Source organism: Dreissena polymorpha, chromosome 14, assembly GCF_020536995.1.
Source record: "Dreissena polymorpha isolate Duluth1 chromosome 14, UMN_Dpol_1.0, whole genome shotgun sequence".
Classification (NCBI taxonomy): Eukaryota; Metazoa; Mollusca; class Bivalvia; order Myida; family Dreissenidae; genus Dreissena; species Dreissena polymorpha.
Window position 1 is genome coordinate 55,098,142 of NC_068368.1, and position 23,905 is coordinate 55,122,046.

At 36.2% G+C, this 23,905-nt stretch overlaps 2 protein-coding genes across 3 annotated transcripts in view; one reads left to right on the forward strand and one right to left on the reverse strand.

Moving 5' to 3' along the window:
- Positions 1 to 83: 83 nt before the first annotated feature.
- Positions 84 to 22,115, reverse strand: LOC127857132 (atypical kinase COQ8B, mitochondrial-like). The gene is made up of 14 exons (XM_052393501.1): positions 21,948 to 22,115; positions 20,914 to 21,116; positions 19,608 to 20,078; positions 18,300 to 18,366; positions 16,609 to 16,689; positions 14,165 to 14,269; positions 11,884 to 11,969; positions 10,837 to 10,977; positions 8,296 to 8,377; positions 7,186 to 7,279; positions 5,503 to 5,644; positions 3,710 to 3,817; positions 1,488 to 1,640; positions 84 to 829 (listed from the first exon to the last, which is right to left on the reverse strand). Exons 2-14 carry the CDS (start codon positions 21,106 to 21,108, stop codon positions 488 to 490), a joined length of 2,067 nt encoding a protein of 688 aa, XP_052249461.1. The 5' UTR covers positions 21,109 to 21,116; positions 21,948 to 22,115; the 3' UTR covers positions 84 to 487.
- The window catches only part of LOC127857130 (WD repeat-containing and planar cell polarity effector protein fritz homolog), a 124,917-nt gene continuing 122,878 nt past the window's right edge, over positions 21,867 to 23,905 (forward strand). The window contains exon 1 of one of the 2 annotated variants that reach the window (XM_052393500.1): positions 21,867 to 22,107. The gene's annotated coding sequence lies outside the window, so the exon portion shown is untranslated. The other variant, XM_052393499.1, reaches the window with a different exon arrangement.

The following is a 23,905-nucleotide window of genomic DNA, read 5'->3' on the forward strand; positions in this document are numbered from 1 at the left end:
CAGGGATAGAACACGCGATTATTGGATTTGAACTCTAGCTCTCGACTAACTGAGCTAGCCCGACCGACGATACAACAATTACAAACGAAATAAAAAGCTTTATTCATAATAGTACTAAATACATAAATAATCCACTTACAAACACTGCCAGATTTTCGATAAAACATATACATGTATTAAGTTGACAATAATGATAACTGCAAGGACAGATATTTTTATTTTTTACAGTAAGATAAATTCATATAACAAAACGAGCTATACCGCTTCCAGATAAACGTATCATGCGCGTACTCTTCACTTTTTACTTATGTTAGATCTTGCACTACTGCTAATATAACAACCATCACACCCACACTAGTAACATTTCATCTAAACTCCAGCAGTACAGTGACATACATATACTTCCAGTTCATATACACCATGACAAACTCGGACCCATCAGTTTCCAGTTCATATACACCATGACAAACTCGGACCCATCAGTTTATCAGACCAACGCCAAATCCCCTACACCAGGCACTTGAGCGGATGTTGCTGCACTTTCCGAAACCCCATCTGTACTCCATCTGTATTTCTCAAAGAGCGGCTCAAATAGCGCACGACAGTCCACATTCGCCTTCAGTTTCGTGCATAGCAAAAAGCTTCCCGCCATTTTCCTATGTAGACTGTACGTCTCCTCCGGTGGTGGGGTGAGCCGGTGATTCATCATGACAGGAATGAGGTTGTGTATCCGATGGGTCGTGTTCTGGTTGTGGAAGTCAAATGGTCCATTGCAGTGGAAGGCCTCTCCTAGGATCATCACAGAGTCCACATGGGCTCGCTCCATTTCCTGAAATGTTGGGTACACATCAACATAAAAACAATGATTACTAGTAGGTTATATGACGTCATATAACCATTTTCAAAAATTCATTTTTGTTTTGCTTGTTTAAATTGTGTTAAATATTTTCAATTATTTTTTAAATTTGTTATTGATTTGCTTGTTTTTATTTGTTGAACATTTACGACAGTACAGTATAACTTGAGGTCGCATCAGGATAACAAGAATGCTCCAGTTATCAATTTAACATATCATATTTCTCTACCTGAAGTCTTACTTGGAAAGAATAATATATAATGTCAGAGACTATCAGAGAACTTGAATTCATGGACAAAAAGAAGGCCTTGTTCAAAGAACAACAATAAAATACAGCTATCATTATATGTTTTAATTTGTTGAACAATACAAATAGATAATGAATTTAATATAAATTCATAGGATACGTATTTATTTTTACTCATGTTTAAGTTTTCTAATTAACATGTGTTGAGAACACATTGCCGGATTAGGTAAGCAGTTATAAAAAGCTGTGAACAATGCCCCGCTGTCAGAAAGCCTTCCTCAAAGGCATAAATAAATAGGTTTAAACCAAAAACAGTTAGTAGATTTATTGTTATGGAATCGCAGGTATCTAAGGATGATCTGCTACTTAATTCTACAATCTCACCTTGGTCTCATAGCCGGTAAGGAAGCCGCACTCTCTGGAGTGCACCAGTACGCCTTGGCGATCATTGTCCGCTGCGGCACGGATGATGCGTATGTATGTGTCCACAAACTTGGCAGAGAACTCACGAGTGGCACCGAAATCTAGCAACACAATCTGAAAAAATATGGATGGCAATTCATGATATGATTGCTACTAATGGAAGATGATGAAGATATTGAAATTATGTGAATTAATTACAATAAGCATTCTTTGGTCATTGAAATCATCAGAATTGTATTATAACATAAAATAATGTATAAATACAAGGTAGTTATTGAAACATCTTATGAATATCATTGAAAATTGAAAACAAGAGATGTTTTTATACAATTAATGACCCCCTGACTTTCGGCAAATTGAGTAATCTTTAAAAGCTTTGTTTAAAGAGCATGACTTTGTATTGTGTCTATGACCTTTCATCTTGTGATTTCAGAATTGATAGACATCATCCATTCTCAAGAAAACCAACAAACTAATACCGGTAACTATACGGCAACGCAGCAAGTTTAGAGCATTCTATGGAAATGTTTATCATGTTTTAAGCCACTGTGAGATTGGCATATGACTTCAAAATGAATAGGCAACTGACTTCCCTCTCCGAACTAGCCAGCTTTACCATTTCCATGAGCTTAGTTCAAAGCATTTTCTGCAGATCGCAGTGGTGTTGTGGATATGGCGTCCGCTTAGCAATCAAGAGGTTATGGATTCAATCCCAACTGTGAGAGCGTGTTTTAGATTCCCCCAATAGACACCAAACACTTGTTCTAGTCACAGGAAAAGGACTGGAGAGCGTTTAAAATAAGCCTTATACTTTCTAGAATATCGATCTAAAATAAATCGGTTCAAACTAAAGCATTCTCTAGATTATGAGCACAAAAACAGTTCTCATATTAGCCCCTTTGATCTTGACCTTAGACCTGTTCTCCTACAAAAGGCATCTTCCAATGTACACCATCATAAACAAGGCTATTGTCAAGCAATATAAGTCCCCTACCAGCTCCACCATTGTCAGAAATTCCACCATTTTCAGATTTTTTTTATATTTGTTGCCATAGCAACCAGAATTTTTGACGTAGGAACAAAATGAAATGACGTGCATAATGTCCATATTGCCATATATCCATGTTTCAAGTTTCATGAAAATATATTAAGAACTTTAAAAGTTATCGCAGGATCCAGAAAACCACCATTTTCAGCAGTATTTCTAGTCTATTTGTTGCCATAGCAACCAGAATGCTTGACGTAGGAACAAAATGAAATGACGTGCATACTCTCCATATTTCCATCTATTCATGTTTCAAGTTTCATAAAAAATATGAAGAACTTTTAAAGTTATCGCAGGATCCAGAAAAGTGTGACGGACTGACAGACTGACTGACACACAGAGCGCAAACCATAAGTCCCCTCCGGTGAAACCGGTAGGGGACTAATAATCATAGGTTAAGGCTCCTATAAATAATGTATAGAAAAGTAATGGTTTAAGAGACAAACTGAATGAAAGTCTGACAGACTGTGGGACAGGTGAAAAGCAAATTAAATATTTCCTGAATTCTTTGAAAAGGGGCATAATGCCATAAAACAGTTATATGTAAGTGTATTTTTACAAGCATTTTCACGGTGATCTTTTTTCTTGAAAAAATAACAGCATGATTTATAATTAAAGGGAAACAACTGCTGCAATAGAATTTTGAAACCAATCAACACAAGGGAGATAACACAGAAAACAGATACTGGCTCCAGAACAGTATGTTTAAAATTCTCAGAAAGACATGAAAAAAAACAGAATTATTTTATTACAGCACACTTTTCCTTAAGCAATCTTTGAATTTAAAGAAAATTGCAGAACAAAATAAGTATATAAGTCACTTGTACACATTGCTACTGAGTACTGACAATGCAATATTAAAAATCCTGGTTCAATGGCCAACCTCCATCCACAAATCACATCACACAGTCACTTCAACCTCAACATAATATAACTTAAACCTTTACCACACAGATATCATATTTGACACATGTATAGTGTATAAGAAAATCAATTCTGATACAAGACCTTTCTTACTAGATTCAAGTTTGGCTTCATTTCCAACCCTACAATACTGATCAGCATCAAACAACATACACCCTGAACAGACTGTGAGCTACTCTGAAAAGGGTTAAGAAATAAGTAATACTGTATTCACCTTTTCTGTGGCAGGATTGTAGAAGAAGTTAGACCAGTTGGGGTCTGTCTGCATGAACTTGAACTCAAACAGCTCCCGCAGACACAACTCCAGTAGCTTCATGCCGAGCTGAAATGGAGAGAAAATCCTTTTGGAAATAAATAAGCTGCGATCTGGGGAATGGCTTTTTGCATGTACTATACTTACCTTTTTTTTCTTTTTTTCTTTTAACGGAAAAGTTGTTTAGCAAAAATATGGTTAATGCGGAAAGTTTCATCCCTGATTAGCCTATCCTGACTAAACAGGCTACTCTGGGGCGACACTTTACGTATGTGCATTAACTCTTTCAGTGCTGGAACCGAATTTTGAAGGCCTTTGCAAACAGTTTGGATCCAGATGAGACGCCACAGAACGTGGCGTCTCATCAGGATCCAAACTGTTTGCTATTCTGATAGTATTCTTTGAAAAAAAATGAAGAAAATGCTAATTTAAGAAATTCAGCAGATGACATTTTAGCAGACGACAAATTTCCCAGCATGCAAAGGGTTAAGGATCGTTTTCCAAAGGCAATGCTCATATCTATTGAAAGATCAGAATGCTATCTGTAAAAACCAACTGTAATCAATCACTAGCACTTACACATGTCTTTAAACGTAAAACAAATAAAACAAACGAGGGTGATGAAGGCCCTATTATGCTCACCTGATTGCAAGGTAAACAAACTGTCAAATACTTGACCTTGTGACCTAGTTTTTTACCCAATTTAAAGATTATTCTAAACATGGCCTTGAAAGCATCGGGATAAAAAAAGTAACAAAACTTCAAATATATATAGTCAACAATGTGGCTTTAAGAGTGGTTGTTTAACTTATTATTTTACCTGGTGACCTTTTTTGACAAATAGGACCAAGATGTTAGATTTGGTCATTACAAAAATCTGACCAAGGTTCATGAAGAACGAGTCTTTATTTGGCTTTACAATTGGTCACAAGTTCTTATAAAGAAGTGAACTGATGACCAAGTTTTTGGACATTTCGATCTAGTTTTATCAAGATTGAGTGATATATGTTGCATATAGAGTGGATACAAGGTTTTTCTAGTATTTGGCCAAGTTATCAGTTTTTGGACACATCTGATCAAGATTTAACTTTGTCCCAGATATTATAAAGAAAAACATTCTGAACAAAATCCATCAAGATTTAGCAAAAAATATGGCCACTAGAGGGGTCACAAGCTAAAAGTTAACAACTCACAAGACATGGCAACACCATGGACATAGAGGATCACAATAGCTAAAGATGTGTTCATGTGAGCTAAAACAACAAAAATTGGCTTCCAATTATATACATGTATAAAGTTTATTGTAGAATGGATATCGTGCACGTACTTTAAAATATCCCTATATTAGGGTCAAGTTCAGCCAAGCTTGATTTACAAATGGAGCACTAATTAATGGATATGTAAATTCTCTGCTTAAATTGCAAATTTTACTGCATATAAAACACATTTCTGTCTGTTAATATTCGTAAACCAACTGCTATGACCGATTAAAAACACTTTTAAGGCTGTAATTTGTGACAAGGCACGCTTTCATACAACACCCAACAGCTAAATTGTGAAAAGTTGAGGTACTGTGCCAATCAAGAAAAACGACAGTGAAGATAATGTGCTTTTGCAACAAAAATGAAAAAACTATTTTTCTTCCTTTAGGAAATTTGTTCGTCGGCAATAGGGAACTGTGTTCTTTTCCCTATATTGGCAAAGTGCCATGAACGAGTACTTTAAAAAGAAGGAAAAAATCGCTGAGCCTATACCCAGTCTCTGGTTTCCTGGTCCAGCTGCATGCACTTGTCCAGAGGCAGCCCCTCAACATACTCTGTGGTGAGCACCTGACTGGTTGTCAACTCATGGGATACAGCCGGGATGTAGTATGACGGGTCGTCCTTCAGAAGCTCTCTAGTATGATCAGAAAAAGCGAAAATGAGCCTCGCTTTGGGAAAATTGGGTTTTATGCATGTGAGTTTTAAATCAATGAAAATTTTGTACAATTGTTCATAAAATTAACTTAACCAATTAAAAATCAGTGTTCCTTATGGCAATTGCCGAAATTTCAACGTCAGATGTTGTCTGGTAAAATAGATGTTTGTAGATACAAAATGCTCGTTTTTATTATTGTTTTGCATATCTATTCATACGACACATGAACACTGAAATGGTGTTCGTGTGTCGTATGAATAAATATATTCGCGGGAATTAATTGTGGCCACAAATAAATAAAAACGAGCATTTTGTATCTACAAAAATCTATGTAATCATACCACATCTAGCGTTGAAATTTTGGCTATTGCTATAAGGAACACTGATTGTTAAGGTGTTAACTTTATTTTACGAAATACTTTACGAAATTTTCGTTGATTTTGAGCGTTATAGTGACTTTAAGTGACATCCCAGATAAGCCTGTGCATATCAGAGACCACACTTTCTGCTTACACTGGATGTTTGCTAAGAAGAGACTTCCTTTAATATTAATATACAATGAAAGGGAAAGGTCTTGTCCTTGATTAGCCTGTGCTGACTGCACAGGCCAATCTGGGATGACACTTTATGCACATGAATCAAGCCTGGTTTTCCCCAAGTGGCTCAAATGTTTGTGTGACTGCTGCAGTTCAAAGAATTTTAACTGGTCATTAAAAGGACCAGTTTATAAAAAGTTGTAACCTAGAAAAGCACATCTTATCACAGAAAACTTTATGTGTTTTCCTTGAACCAGACTTAATTTCAGTCCAATTTCTGGAATAGAAGGCACACTACCTTAAATGTCTGTTTCAACTAAGCACATAATTAAAACTTACTCAGGATATGTTGTCAGTTTATGAACTTTTATATTATATTTTGCAATTTCATTAATTTTGCATGCATACTAAAAAATCTTTCGAAAAATGACATTTAATATAGTGAAAGATTATTTCCAAAATCCTTTCATAGCAATTATTACATCCAATGTGTGACATTATTTATATAAATATACATTACAATACACTGACATAAAGTAAACATCAACTTCTGTTATAAGTTTTTATTCTTTTAACTAAAAAACATAAACTTCATCTTATTCTTTTGACTGAAAACCCAAAAAGTAAATATAAATTGCTCTCATTTTTATCTCTCTATTAACTAAATGCATAACACAAACATCAACATTTATGATGTTTGCTATTCAAACATTAACATCATTTCTGCTTCTCCATGCCAGCCGTGTCATGTGATCATGCGAAAATGGGTCATATGCAAATTGCAGCTATCTTAGGTACACCAGCATGCACAGTAGCTCCGTCTTGTCACGGGCTACCCTGTCTGCTTATGAGACCACAACACCTTGCGTGACTATATAGCGGGTAGCGAATCTCCTGACTAGACTAGGGAATTGCGCAGGCTAGTCTGGAGTAATGTTGGCTGCATATGTTCTTAGACCCATTTCAGCATGACCCAGCTCATACCTGAACTTCTCGCTACATTCTGCTTCCCTGAGATAGTCCACCTCCCAGGCCAGTTCCTTCTTAGCCACTTTGATCACACTGTCTACATACAGACCTGAAATGTATGTTGATAAGGGCATCAATGTCCTCCACAAGGAGAGCCATACATAACATAGAGGATATTTGTTGGATTCAGTGCAATGTCGATTTTAATTCACGATTGATCATAGAAAAATATTTTTTCTAAGATCTCGAGTGAATTAAAATCAGTATTCCACCGAATCCAACAAATTTCTTTTTACTTTATGCTTTTTTTCATCGTCTATTTGCATTGTACAAGCGTTTAACAGGAGAATTTTGCTGGAATAATGACGTAATTTCGTCAACAAAATGACATCATTTCACATTAAAACAGTGAAAAATATCGATAATTTTCACTTTTATTTTTCACTGTTTGAAACAGTGAAATATCAGTTTAAATTCACTGATCTTTCTCTATAAACCACCGGAAAGCATAAAATAAACAAGACCTAAACCTTTATCACTGATTCACACTTTGACGTAATTGTAGTCCATTAGCAATTCCTATAAATTTTCAAGACATTTCTTACTACATTCACTTTCATGCCTTTATTTTCAACCTTAATATGCTGATGGGTTGCAAACAGCATAAACCCTGAACAAACAGCCAGTTACTTGAAGGCTGTTCTAGTTTTATGCTTGTTGCATATAGCTGTTTTCAATTTGCTATTGGTGGTAAGAGTTGACTCTGTAAGACTCTTTGGCAATAGTATTCTGATAATTTTTAAAAGTAAAACTATTTTAAGAATGACATGAATTCACTGGGTTATGTATTGTCATTGAACTTGAATTGATCTCAAATCTTATGTCGATATGCAAAAATAATTAGCCACCTGCACAACATGAAAATAGTGTTTGTACCAAGGGATTAGCAGAGTTACAAACATGGCATATACATCAATAAATATGAATAAAAGACCTTAGGCCATAATAATATTTGTCTCACACAGGTAACAGGCAAAGTTTGACTTTTGCCCAGAGATATTATCTTCCTTAGGTATAATGCATAATTAACGCAGGATGCAATGGCGATGTACACAAGTGCACTACCTTTTGGAATGAAGTTCCAGACATTCAGTATGGACATCAGGTTGTTGATGTCACTGTCAATGCTCTTGGCAACTCCTGGATACTGCACATAGAGTAAAAGAGTGTCATTAAAATCTCAGTCCCAAAGGATTTCCAAATTTGAAGCCATGAAAGCTCTAGTACTTCTTAAAGGGCATCATGGAAGTTCCATTATGTACAATGTATACTTCTTTAACTAAATGAATTGACATGTAAACCCGTATGAATAAACTACTGACCATAAATAAAACTAATTAAAGCTTATATTTCAATCATGATTGACATGGGACTTGAACTGTCTTAAAACTGCAAGATACTGTGAAATCAGTTTTATTTGTCAGCACCAAATTTTGTGGTTCTTAAATATTTTTTTTTATTAACACATGTATTGTAACATATTCAAATCACGGCTTAACATTCAACCTGATTTATAACAAAAACACTGCTCAATTATGTGATCACATTTTAAAACTATTGATTTCCAGTTATAATGTTTAGTGACTAATAAACGGTTAAACCCAAACCGAAAGTATAGAAATAACACTCTAACTGATCCCATTATCACATGCAGTGTCATTTGATCGTTGACTAAAAACACGATTAACCACCATTTGTGTTGTTGTACAAAAAGAGATGTGTGTAAACAACACAACTGACATTTTAGAAATGGATTAGGATATTGATTCTGTTTCAATATATGACGTTAATTGATCAATTAAGGAATTTTTCAGGAAAATGGATACAGGCTACTCTAAATTACAGTCAAAAGGTAGGAATAGAGGAATGAATTTGCAGAAAGGCAGGAACAAAATAATGTGTGAACAAGATGTGTTTGTGAAACACAATGTCCCCCTATATGACGTTTGACCTTGAAGGATGACCTTGACCTTGCGAAGGATGACCTTGAACTTGACCTTTCACCACTCAAAATGTGCAGCTCCATGATATACACGTGCTTGCCAAATATCAAATTGCTATCTTCAATATTGCAAAAGCATTCATAAAACAAGGGCTGTTTGTAAAACATGCATGCCCCCCATATGGGCTGTCCGTTGTAGTAGCAGCCATTGTGTGTATACGATTTTTGTCACTGTGACCTTGACCTTTGACCTAGTGACCTAAAAATCAATAGGGGTCATCTGCGAGTCACGATCAATGTACCTATGAAGTGTCATGATCCTAGGCAAAAGCGTACTTGAGTTATCATCCGAAAATCATTTTACTATTTCAGGTCACCGCGACCTTGACCTTTGACCTTGTGACCTCAAAATCAATAGGGGTCATCTGCAAGTCATGATCAATCTACCTATGAAGTTTCATGATCCTAGGTGTATGCGTTCTCGAGTTATCATCCGAAAACCATTTTACTATTTCGGGTCACTGTGACCTTGACCTTTGACCTAGTGACCTCAAAATCAATAGGGGTCATCTGCGAGTTAAGATCAATCTACCCATGAAGTTTCATGATCCTAGGCGTATGCATTCTTGAGTTATCATCCGGAAACCATTTTACTATTTCGGGTCACCGTGACCTTGACCTTTGACCTAGTGACCTCAAAATCAATAGGGGTCATCTGCAAGTCATGATCAATCTACCCATGAAGTTTCATGATCCTAGGCGTATGCGTTCTTGAGTTATCATTCAAAAACCATTTTACTATTTCGGGTCACCGTGACCTTGACCTTTGACCTCAAAATCAATAGGGGTCATCTGCGAGTCATGATCAATGTACCTATGAAGTTTCATGATCCTAGGCCCAAGCGTTCTTGAGTTATCGTCTGACAACCACCTGGTGGACGGACCGACAGACCGACAGACTGACCGACCGACAGACCGACATGAGCAAAGCAATATACCCCCTCTTCTTCGAAGGGGGGCATAATAAGTGATTTGGGCCACATATATTTGACCTCTGACCTTGAAGGATGACCTTGACCTTTCACCACTCAAAATGTGCAGCTCCATGAGATGCACATGCATGCCAAATATCAAGTTGCTATCTTCAATATTGCAAAAGTATTTATAAAATTAGCGATTTGGGCCACATATATTTGACCTCTGACCTTGAAGGATGACATTGACCTTGACCATTCACCACTCAAAATGTGCAGCTCCATGAGATACACATGCATGCCAAATATCAAGTTGCTATCTTCAATATTGCAAAAGTATTCATAAAATGAGCGATTTTGGCCACATATATTTGACCTCTGACCTTGAAGGATGACCTTGACCTTGAACTTTCACCACTCAAAATGTGCAGCTTCATGAGATACACATGCATGCCAAATATGAAGTTGCTATCTTCAATATAACAAAAGTTATTGCAAAATGTTAAAGTTGGCGCAAACAGACCAACCGACCAACAGACAGACAGGGCAAAAACAATATGTCCCCCACTACTATAGTGGGGGACAGGGGACATAAAAAGTAGGACAAAAAAGGTACAGCCTGTAAATACCCCTCAGTGATATATTTTTTCGACTACCCAAAACATTCACATATACCAATTGATTCCCTACCTGTATTTTCATTGCTACATTCTTGCCATCTAGCTTAATAGCCCGATGCACTTGACCAATGGATGCGGCTGCAAATGGTTTATCATCGAAACTCATTACCTTGCTTCGCCAGTCATCTCCAAACTCTTTCTTCATCACCCGCTATTAAAACAAATTTTATACCATTTTTTTTAATAACAGGCCATAAAGGATCCCTGTTTCATATACCCCTGGTATAATGAAATTGTTAATGTGTCTTTTTCAGAAGAAACTAAAGCATACTAACTTCATTATAAGAGGTACGTTTTGGGTAAACTTGGCTCAATGCATTTGCCTAAAGTTATGTCCCAGATTAGCCAGTGCATTATCCACAAGCTAGTCAGGATGCCACTAACTGCTTTTATGGATTTTGTTTGTTTAAAGAATGCATTACGTAGGCGGAAAGTGTTATCCCTGATAAGCAAGTGCTGACTGCACAGACTAATCGAGGACGACAATTCACGCACATGTATTAAGCCAAGTTTTCCCATGTGGTTTATTAATGTGAACATCTTAATTTTCAATAGAATAAACACAGAAAATGATCCTACATAAGGTTAAAGATTACAAAAATGGCTGCATAAGTAGCGTCCTTTCCTCCAGGAAAGATTGAACATTGTTTAAAGCTATTATTCAGCAAATTTTCTTAATATATGTTCAACCTTATTTTCAAAACTACCATTGGCCAGGAATATTTGTAACCTACAAAGAGTACAGTAGTACATCATCACACCACTTTTAACCCTTTACCACTTAGATACATATATTGACGCATTTGCGGTCCCTCAGAAAGTTAAATTAAAAAAAAGACCTTTCTTACAAGATTCAAGTTTTAAGGCTTCATTTCCAACCCTCAGATACTGATAAGCATCAAACAGCATAAAACCTGAACAGACTGCAAGTTACTCGCAGGCTGTTTTTTGGTTTTATGCTGTTTGCACATAGCCATTTTCACTTTGCTTCTGAGAGCGAAAGGTATAAGTATATGACTGGAAAGCAACAAAATATCCATTTTGTTCATGTTGTTACCTCCATCTGCCATATGGGCATGTAGTCTGCACTCTGACGAACACGCTCCATTATTTTCTGCAACTCTGGACTTATCATGGACTCGTCTGAAAAAGAAACACACTTGACTCATTTAAGTAGTCCCCAAATACAATCTGCAATACACCTATATGAAATTTAAAGGCAGACAACTCCTTTTTATCTTACCAAGTTACATTCCTTGGCCAAGTTTCCATTATTAATGATTGGTAAACATCTTAATTAAAAGCAATGAAATCAAGAGAAAAAGTATGTAACACATAAACAAGAGATGTGTTCGTCAGAAACACAATGCCCCCGTGTGTGTGTGATTCAGAGTTTATTTACAGGTCCTACTGGCCTCTTCACGAGGTTACGGTAGCCCGACCTGCCAAATGCCCCCCTATTGAGCCGTTTTGAAATAAAATGTCAATATATCATTTGGCAGGTTTAGAAATTATCTCCCTTTTAAAGCTTATTACTTCCCTTGGATTGTATTTTTTAAATTTTTACCTTGAAGAATGACCTTGACCTTGACTGTTCACCACTCAAAATGTGCAGCTTCATGAGATACACATGCATGCCAAATATCAAGTTGCTATCTCACGGTGCCTATACCACGTGACTTTTTTAGATCTGTGTTGGGAGAATAATGCGCGACCCAGTTCAATTTTTTAATGATGTCTTTTTAAATATTTCACCATTTGTAATGGAATAAAGAGGATAACCCGCTCATTCCTGAGAGTTTTCTAAAGGTATCATTATCTTTTTAAACAAAAAAGTATTTTTTCAGTTAAGTGCAACAGCGCGTTTGTAATATAAAGTCCCCACACTGATCCGACATTTGTCTAATCGTTCAAACGCGCGGTTGCACTTTACTGAGAAAATACGTATTTGTTTAAGAAGATCATGATACCTATAGAAAACTCTTACGAATGAGCGGGCTCTACATTTTATCCCATTAAAAATGGTGAAATATTTGAAAAGAGATCCTTAAAACTGTTAACTGGGTCGCGCTTTATTCTCCCAACACAGATCCGAAAAAGTCACGTGGTATAGGCACCGTGTATCTTCAATATTGCAAAAGTTATGGCCAATGTTAAAGTCTACCGACGGAGGGACAGACTGACTGACTGCTATATGCCACCCTAATGGGGGCATAAAAACTGAAGTGTATTAAGGCAAGTTTATACAATCTTGATAAGATTGTTTCAAAACAGATAAATCATCGGGACTTAAAACCTAAATAAAAGTTCAAAAGATGTCATACCAGAAAATCAAGAAAATTTGAGTTTTATACAATTCGAAATTATGTTCTTTTGTTCGGTACAAAAACTTATGAAAGTACAAAAGACATGTTTACTTGGCAAATCCCCTCAAGCATGTGCATAGTTGTTCAAACAACATATATACACATTTTGGGTTTTACAATAAATACGAGTGAACATGTTAATAGTGTTTTACAATAAATACAAGTGAACATGTTAATAGTATCTGTTTAAAAACTTGGCGATTTTGAATTTTTCCAACAAAAACATTTCATCAATGGTACAAAAAAGATAATTTATAAATTATACATTATTTAACATTTATTGTTCATATTCATAGTTTATATTCAATATTTTGAACATAAAATGATGACATAAAATTTCAACTTAATTGCTTTAATTCAAAATTTGACAGTGACTATATATGTAAAAGCACACAAATATATTAATTCTAAATATACCTTGTTGTCAAAAATTAAATCGGAAGGACTCCTTGATGGTACAAATGGCAAAGCATTTGTAAGAAGAACAGAGAAGTGGTGCGTGCCAAATGTTTTCCATTGAGAATCATCATGAATACATGTATCACCTTTAATTGGAGAAGTGGTGCATGCCAAATGTTTTCCATTGAGAATCATCATGAATACATGTATTACCTTTAATTGAGCCTCAGTCTGAGGACACTGGCCTTAACCCTTTCAGTGCTGGAACCGAATTTTGAAGGCCTTTGCAAACAGTTTGGATCCAGATGAGACGCCACAGAACGTGGTGTCTCATCAGGATCCAAACTGCTTGCTATTCTGATAGTATTCTTTGAAAAAAATCGAAGAAAATGCTAATTTTAGAAATTCAGCAGACGACATTTTAGCAGACGACAAATTTCCCAGCATGCAAAGGGTTAATGCATGTGCAGGGAGGCTGACCTGAGACAACACTACAAACATGCATTAAACCACGTTTCCTGCGAGTGAGTCTCAATTATATTGTCCAGGTAGGCACAGACAATGGTACACTACCTTGAAGACTGAGCATCTGTCCCAGCTTGAGGGCAGCCCCACGGACACGACACAGCGTGTCAACAATCATGTTCATGTTGGCCTCACTCAGGAGCACATTCTTGCCTGGAACATAGAATCAGTCAAAATTATTAATAATTTCAGGTTGGTTTGCCTGTTTGCTTAAGAGCGGATTATGCGCCATTTTCAACTAGAAATGGCGCAGCAGAGGCCGACGCGTATCCCCACGCTGCATGTTTGACCCAGGGGGGAGCCCCAGGATTGGTAATGGGGCCATGCATAATTGAGATTGACCGCACTGTCATAAGGGATGTCCAGTATCAATTGGAAGTAAATCCGTGTAGAAATGAAGAAGCTAATGTAAAATAACATAAAACAAGAGATGTGTTTGTCAGAAACACAATGCCCCCTACTGCGCCGCTTTGATTTATCTATAAAAAATTATTATTTGACAGGTTCATTAATTTACTCCTGTTAAAGCTTATTTCTTCTTGGATATGTTTGTTTGACCTTGAAGGATGACCTTGACCTTTCACCACTCAAAATGTGCTGCTCCATGAGATACACATGCATTCCAAATATCAAGTTGCTAACTTCAATATTGCAAAAGTTAATGCCAATGTTTAAGTACATAAAATAAAACAAGTGGGCCTGAAAGGCCCAAAGTCGCTCACCTGAGATAACGAGATATTATTGGGACAAATCTTCTGACCAAGTTTCACGAAGATCGGAAAATAAATGTGGCTTCTAGAGTATTAACAAGGTTTTACTATAGCCATATGAGGAAAAATGCCCCGCCCCCTGGCAGCCATGTTTTTCAACCAACTGGCATCATTTTTTAACTCGTCCAAGATATTATCGGGATGAATCTTCTGACCAAGTTTCATGAAGATTGGACAGTAAATGTGGCCTCTAGAGTGTTAACAAGATTTTACTATAGCCATATAAGGAAAAATGCCCCGCCCCTTGGAAGCCATTTTTTCAAGCAAACATAATTATTTTCGAACTCATCCAAGATATCATTGAGACCAATCTTCTGACCAAATTTCATGAAGATTGTACAATAAATGTGGAATCTAGAGAGTTAACAAGGTTTTACAATAGCCATATATAGCAATATAAGGAAAAATGCCCCGCCCCTGGTGGCCATGTTTTTAAAGCAACCAAAACAATTTTCGAACTCATCCAAGATATCATTGGGACAAATCTTCTGACCAAGTTTCATGATGATCGGAAAATAAATATGACCTCTAGAGTGTTAACAAGGTTTTACTATAGCCATATGAGAAAAATAGCCCCGCCCCTGTGGTGGCCATGTTTTTCAACCAACTGACATCATTTTTGAACTCGTCCAAGATATTATTGGGATGAATCTTCTGACCAAGTTTCATGAAGATAGGACTATAAATGTGGCCTCTAGAGTGTCAACAAGATTTTACTATAGCCTTATATAGCCATATAAGGAAAATGCCACGCCCCTTGGTGGCCATGTTTTTCAAGCAAACATAACCATTTTCGAACTCATCCAAGATATCATTAAGACAAATCTGACCATATTTCATCAAGATTGGACAATAAATGTGGCCTCTAGAGTGTTAACAAAGTTTAACTATAACCATATAAGGAAAAATGCCCCGCCCCCTGGCGGCCATGTTTTTCAACCAACCAGCATCATTTTCGAACTCATCCAAGATATTATTGGGATGAATCTTCTGACCAAGTTTTATGAAGATCAGACAATAAATGTGGCCTCTAGAGTGTTAACAAGATTTTACTATAGCCATATATAGCCATATAAGGAAAAATGCCCCGCCCCTTGGCAGCCATGTTTTTCAAGCAAACATAACCATTTTCGAACTCATCCAAGATATCATTGAAACTAATCTTCTGACCAAATTTCATGAAGATTGGACAATAAATGTGGCCTCTAGAGAGTTAACAAGGCAAGTGTTGACGCCGCACAACGGACGACAGATAAAAAGAGATCACAAAAGCTCACCATGAGCACGTTGTGCTCAGGTGAGCTAAAAATGAGTGAAAATCTCTGACCTGGCCCCACCCCCCATTATTTTTGACCCAGGGGTCAGATCAAAATTCCAAATAGTGCAGGGTCGCACACATGCTCATAGCTACCATGTGTGTATGTTTCAAGGTTCTAGTGCTTATAGTAAGGGAGATAGTGGCCAGTACAGAAGGAAGAAGGAGATAACTACAATATCCCCACTTTTTCTCCCAAAAGCGTGTAGCTAACAATAAGTAAATGCATTTATGGATTCGGTCAGAGTCCTGTGTACAATAAATAAAATGTGGATACGAATATCTTAATAAACAACAAATTGAAAGATGTATATGCATGCAAAATTTCAATCAAATATTTTATAAAAACAAAAAATATACAGCATTGGTTAGTAAAACTTAGTTTGAGATTTGGAATAAATTCATACCTTTGTCGTCTTTGTCACCTAGTCCTAGTGACTGCTTAGTGAACTCAGTCATTGCACCAAGTCCAAGACTTCCAGCCATCTCTGCAAAAAAGGAATAAACACATATGCACCAGGTGGAAGCTGTGTCATAATTGATTTATTGGCCCATGTGAATATGTTAATGTCCAAAATAAAGTCAATGACAAGGTCGAAATGAGGTAATATAAAGTAAATGTGTTGAGTGTTGTAAAAAAGCTTTTTAGTAAGTTGTATTGATGTCAAGCAAAGGTTCAATTTGGTTAAATAAAAAATGTTGACCTTCTGAATTATTCAAAAAGTAGTTCATTGGCAAGATAAGTTCATTGGCAAGATAAAAATGAGTTGATGTGGGTGTGTTGAGTGTTCACAAATAACATCCATACACAAATAAAAGCTCAAGAGATATGATGTTAGATAAAATGCGTCATTTTGAGTTAACCAAGAATTTGGACCTTTGTCTGAACTTATGATGTCACTGTTGATTTTTATCTTTAATAAATCAAAAAGGTTTTATTTGTAGTCTGTATATATACAAAAAATTTACATTACTTTTAACTGACTGCTAATATACACAATGTTGAAAATGTTGCTGTAATGTTTAACATTGTTATGCTGTTAGCATTAACAAGAGGGCCATCAGGCCCTAAGGCGCTCACCTGAAAGCCAAAGGAACTTGACTATTCTGAAAAAAATGCAAGCTGATTCATGAAGATTATTTTGGACCAAAAAAGTGACTTTTAACATGTTTTTTTTATATTTGACCTTGTGTCCTAGTTTTTGAGCTCATATGACCCAGCTTCAATCTCTGGCAAAATTTCATTGGGACAAATGTTCTGACCAAGTTTCATGAAGATTGGCCAATAAATGTGGCTAATATAGTGTCAACAAGTTTTCACTAAAGCCATATAAGGACAACTACCCCCCCCCCCCCCCTGGCGGCCATGTTTTTCAACAAACCATAACCATTTTCAAACTCACTCAAGCTATTGTTAGAACAAATGTTCAGATCAAGTTTCATACAGATTGGATAATAAATGTGACTTCTAGAGTGTTAACAAGGTTTTGTAGTAAATAGCCATTTAAGTAAATATGCCACGCCCCCTTGCGGCCATGTTTTTTAACTGATCTCAACCATTTTTGAACTTAGCCCAGATATTATTAGTTCAAATATTCTGACAAAGTTTCATGAGCATTGGACCACAAATGTGACTTCTAGAGTGTTAACAAGGTTTTACCATACAGTAAAGCCATATAAGGAAAACTGCCCCGCCCCATGGCGGCCATGTTTTTCATTCAACTGGAACCATTTTCGAACTCGTCCAAGATATTATTGGCACACATGTTGTGACAAAGTTTCATGAAGATTGGACTAAAAATGTGACTTCTACAGTGTTAACAAGGTTTTACTAAAGCCATATAAGGAAAACTGCCACGTCCCCTGGCGGCCATGTTTTTCAACCAACCGGAACCATTTTCGAACTCGTCCAAGATATTATTGGGACACATGCTCTGAGTAAGTTTCATAAAGATTGGACAATAAATGTGGCCTCTAGAGTGTTAACAAGGTAAATGTTGACGACGCACGACGCATGATGGACAAAAGGCGATCACAATAGCTCACCATGAGCACGTTGTGCTCAGGTGAGCTAAAAAAAGCAAATTTCATGGCTTACTTCCAAATGTATAGACCCGACCTATCCTTGAAGACGGTACCTTTCTCTCCTGTGATGAAACACTCAACTGAAAATAGACCATAAGCATATTTTTTTCACTGAATGTTAAGATAATTTTTACAATACTAGTAAAAAACATTAAAATTACTGCCTATAGAAAGCAGTGAATACAGATTCTTTCACATTAAATTAGTGGACATAAAATGAATGTTAGTGTTCAAGTTATTACAGAACTAGACCTTGACGTGATTCATACCCCCAATAACCCACATCTTAAAAATATGTTTTGTAGAAACAGTGGTCTGCTTAACAATTTTGTGACTGGGGCGGGGACAATTCGGATTGGGATTCAATAGAAAATAGCCATAGTGATCTTGCCAAAAATAGGCTACATATTAAGGCATAGGATTCAGAAGTAGGTAAGCATCTACAAGAGATCTGCAATATCTTTGTAAGAAAGAAGATATTACCGTAAAGCGCTAAGATGAACAGATTTTTTAAATAATATGTAAGTAAAAAATTTGAGTGACTTGATCACAGAATGACAATTTTCCAAACATTTGCCACATATTAAAAATTAATATTTTTGACCAAGGAGCAACAGAAAAAACAAGCTATGTGTTTGTGAAACACTATGTCCCCATATATTTGACCTTTGACCGTGAATGATGACCTTGACCTTTCACCACTCAAAATGTGCAGCTCCATGTGAAACACATGCATCCCAAATATCAAGTTGCTATCTTCAATATTGCAAAAGTGTACATTAAATGAATTATTTTGACCCATATATTTGACCTTTGACCTTGAAGGATGACCTTGACTTTTCACCACTCAAAATGTGCAGCTCCGTGAGATACACATGCATGCTAAATATGAAGTTGCTATCTTCAATATTGCAAAAGTTATCGCAAATGTTAAAGTTGGAGCAAACAAACAAACACACAAACCAACCAACAGATAGGGCAAACACAATATTAATATGTCCCCCACTAGTGGTGGGGGACATAAAAATATATAAAATAAATTCATGCTCAAAATATGTTTGTATGAGTACCGGTAATTTGAAAGCAATAAGTAAAGTGCTTCTGTGTTCTTCTTAAGTGAGAGCGCATGAATCGGTTAAATATCAAGTTAAAAGGTCATGATGAAACAGAAAATCCCTGATGGTCCAGATTAGGATCTTTTATTCCAAAGAATGCTGGTTTGAGCCCCGTTCAGGATAATCATTTTTATATAAAGCATTGAAAGACTTTCAATGACAAGCCAAAATCTGAGATTAAAGTCTCTGTAAACTCAAGAGCGTACCCCAGGTTTGAAGCTGCTCAGTATCTCTTTCCGTTTCTCCAGGTCCAGACTAGAAATACTGGTCTTGGACTTCTGCTTTTTTGACTGCTTTTGTGGAATCTGCGTTGACACTTCAGGTTTCAGATCAGTCTTTACAGCCACTTTTGGTATGTCAATATTTATTGCATTACTTAAAGTAGTCATTTGTTGTTTAATAGAAGGTTCCACAGGTTTACTAGCAGCAGTGGCCGTTGCAACTGTTGACCGTAAAACATTCAGATCTTTTTGGTCAGTAGCTTGTTTATCTTGTGTTCCTGATACATCTGGCTTCAGTATTGGGTCACTGTCAATCACAGGACTAGATATGTCAAAATCACTGCCAACGAAAGAGCTGGGTGGTGGTATTGTTGTCCCCTTGCCTTTGTTCTGTAAGACACTAGCCGCAGCTGCTGCCTGTGTGTACGCAAGGGTCACTGTGTCGCTAACCTTTTTCTGAAAGTTATACGTCTTTTGTATAAATTATGACATGCACCTAAAATACAGGCCTTATTGTAATGCCTTCCCTGTGATATTTCATGTAGCAAATACTACTAATTTATAAAAATTACATTAAATAAACTGATTGAATGATCAATCCTTAATAAGCCTAAATGATAACACATTCAACTTAAAATAATTCCTTTGACATACTGGTAACTGATTTGGGACCTTCTATTTGCAGCATAATAAAGAAGCATTTCTTTAAGTACTAGGCTGATGCATTGCCGATATTGGGAACAATTGATAACATTGTAAAGAAAATTAGTTCCAAACCCTGACAAAATAAATGGCAGTGGAATTCGCTTTGAGATTCACAAAGCTGAATGTAATGCTCAAAACTTAAAAAAACAAACATGTGCAACAGTAAAGCCATATTATTATTTTTTTTATTCAATATCATACATATAATGTAAACATGTATATGATCATACAACATAGTGATTTACAAAGCAATAAAGTTCAGACATGTTTTACAAGATATGCTAATATATATATTTTTTTTTAGAGAGAAAAGAAAAGCACAACGGAGGAATAGTTATGAAAAATGATGAGTTGTATAAAGTCGGAAGAAAGCATACTGGACTTGTGTTTTTTGTTTTATATTCACAAGGATCTTGTCAGATTGAAAAATAAAATTTAAAAAAAATCAACAAAACTTTTTTAGAGAGATAAACTAACATTAGAGTGAAATGTATATAAGTGGACAAAACATTATGAGAATTTAATCCGATTCCATTTTTGTTCAAAGATTTGTAATAGCCATATTATGTTTAGAAAATATACTTACTGTAATTTCGCCGACATTGGGAGCTTGTGCATTAGCCAAGTTTTCCTGAAGTTTTATGCCTGCTTGTTTAGCAGCAGTTTTCACACTGGAGTTTTCCCATGCATGTTTTAAATCCCTTCCACTTGTTTCAACAAGTGCTTGTCGAATCAATGCAAGTCCTTTAATAAATCCTGCCAAATCACTACGACCTGCCATTTTGCGCACTGAAATTAAATGTGTTTACTGTTAATTACCTTTTTAGTATACTTTTGACTTGTTTTTTATTGTTGAAACATCTGATGTAACAGCTAAAATAAATATATGTCAAAGAGTTAGTTGCAATAATCCAATTCCCAGCTATTGACCCTCAGGGTGGCTGCTCGTATGTACTCATTAAAGCTCAGAGCATTCTAGCTTAAGAAACTTCAGCATACAGTTTTTTAGTATTGACATACCTGTACTTTTTAAAGGCGCGCAAGTCAAAAATCATAAATAGTAACAATTAATGTTGTGGTAGCCAGAACTAAGAGCATTCAAGAAGAACTAGTTAAAGAGTAAGATTTCAACATTTCACCTTGAATGTAATGTTGCAATGTACAATTACCTTACATTAATTTAACCTTATTTCAAATCTGGAAACTAATCGAGAAAATTCATTTTCATATGGTGAAAACTGATTTAGATCAATATAATAAAAATATGTAAATTGAATTCAACCAGTTAAAACTTAATACAAACAAATCATGCATTTAAATGCAGAAAGCATAAAGCTACAATGATAAAAGTAATAATTGCACCAATTAGTTGATCGATATCATTATGATAATTCGCAATTTTAAAGCTAAAAGTATAAATCTCCTACATTTTTCATTTACTGTAGTTAAGAATCTATATACAAGATTAACAGTGCACTAGTATTATATGGGTATGCAATTCAGTTGCCCTTGAAATAGACTTTCCAAGTAAAGAACAATATTTGTGTCGCATGCATGAGTGTCATACAATGATAAATCCCTTAATTTGGCTTAAATAATAAATATGAAATTATTCCATACCTTCATGCACCGAGTTCGGAGTATTTAATGTACCACAAACACAAAGGTTACATAATTAATTACGTGCCGTTCGTGCAGTTCAACGTGAGAAATGCTTATGAAACACCCATGTTTTGTGTAACCTACGGATGAACTCGGTGTTGTTTTCGGCTGCAGGAAGGTAAAGGTCATATAAACAAAATCTATATTCGGGCATATCCATTTTGTTTCAATGATTATGTACGCTTTTACTACTATTTGCAGACCAAATACCCATGTCTACATGTTAATTGAATAGTTATGGAATACTTTATATTATTACAGAGTTTGATCTTCACGTTTTTATGCAAGTCGTTTGTTTTTACAACATATTTTCGCGAGTTATGGTCGTTTCGTGCCACTACCAGTTCATGCCACGGATATTTCTGTTGAAAAGGGGTAGCGTTGTTTTTTTTTTAACGAGTGCACCGGGATTGTCTCCCATATGGCCATCGCCCCCAGAAAGACGTGTTAGTTGGTTACGGGGGATAGTGCAAGATACAGGAGACACCCCGTTCCAGAGGTGACCCTGGGTCTTTTAGTGCCCATTGTATAGCACCTAGTACACTGCACCTCGGTTTAACGTCTCATGCGAAAGACGAGTTAGTAGGTTTGGGGATCGAACCAGTGATCTCTGGATTGTGAAGCCAGTGTGTTACCACTAGACCACGGATCCGCTACAGGGGTAGCGTTTCGTCCCACTGATAATATATAGCCGGGTAGGTGTGAATAATACCGTGTAGGTGTGAATCAAAACTGGAAACTTTTGCACCTGTGATGGTCACCTCTGTGCCATGTAAAAACAACATTGTTTAATTTTAAGATTATTTATTCAGGTTAGGCCAAAAAAAAAAATAGTCTTGGTTCAGGGAACCCGACCGACCCTATTTTTTTGCCCCCGACCCTAACGATTTTTTTGGTCCATGGAAAAAAATCTGATGGCGAAAATGCTAAAATCTCGTAAAATTTCATTGAAAACAGCCACCATTTAAACCTGGATTGGTTTTCTATATTTTTCTCTTTGTTTCAATGAAAGTGTTCGCAATTTGAACAGTGAAAAAAAACGGTCTGCACCTGTATATGAGACATCGCTTGACCTTATTGTTATTGAAGTGCGCATGCTAGCTGGCCAATCAACATTGAGCTCGCTTACACATGAAATAACGTTGTTGAATGAAATGTAAAAATGGGTGGAGCTATGGAGTAATATTCGGTAATTTATGCGCAGACACTGTGCACTTTGAATACACAGTTAATATTGTCGTCTGCAAACAAAATAGCGGCCGGTCGCAAATGTCGTATTATTAAAGATTAAAAATGAAAAGAAGCGTGACAATAATTTAATTATTTCCAAGCTGTCTATTGATCTGAATTTAAAAGTGATAATTAAATAATTAGTTCTATGTCGATGATGTTACAACTTTCTGTCAATTTTCGATTGAAATGAAAAGATGATAATTAATTAATTTGTTTGTTTTACTCGCACACTATGCTAACTGACAGCAGTGTATTTTAATCAAATGAAAATATGAAAAACACGCGCAGTTTAATTGTAATTAAAGTTTCGTATTTTTAACACATAGGCTGAGTCATTCATCTAGTCTACTATAAAAATGGAAGTAACCACTTTGTCTCTACAGTCGCTAACATGGCGTCTTTAACCTTAAAGCGTCGTTGGACGAAAAAGAGTCATAAAAAATAAATAAATTAAAACACAAAACACTAGAGCATTCCAAGAGTCATGGAAACTTGACAACAATTGGCTTCGCTTTGATAATGAATCAAAATCAATGTACTGTGACGCCCTTAGCCTGTACAAACCAATAGCAACATTCACATTTATGTACACTGCTCACTTCCTGTGCGATGCGCTCAAACCCATTGCCATTTTATAAAAAAATGTACCAGAAGAAAGACTTGTGCTATTCTGAGGTTACCCT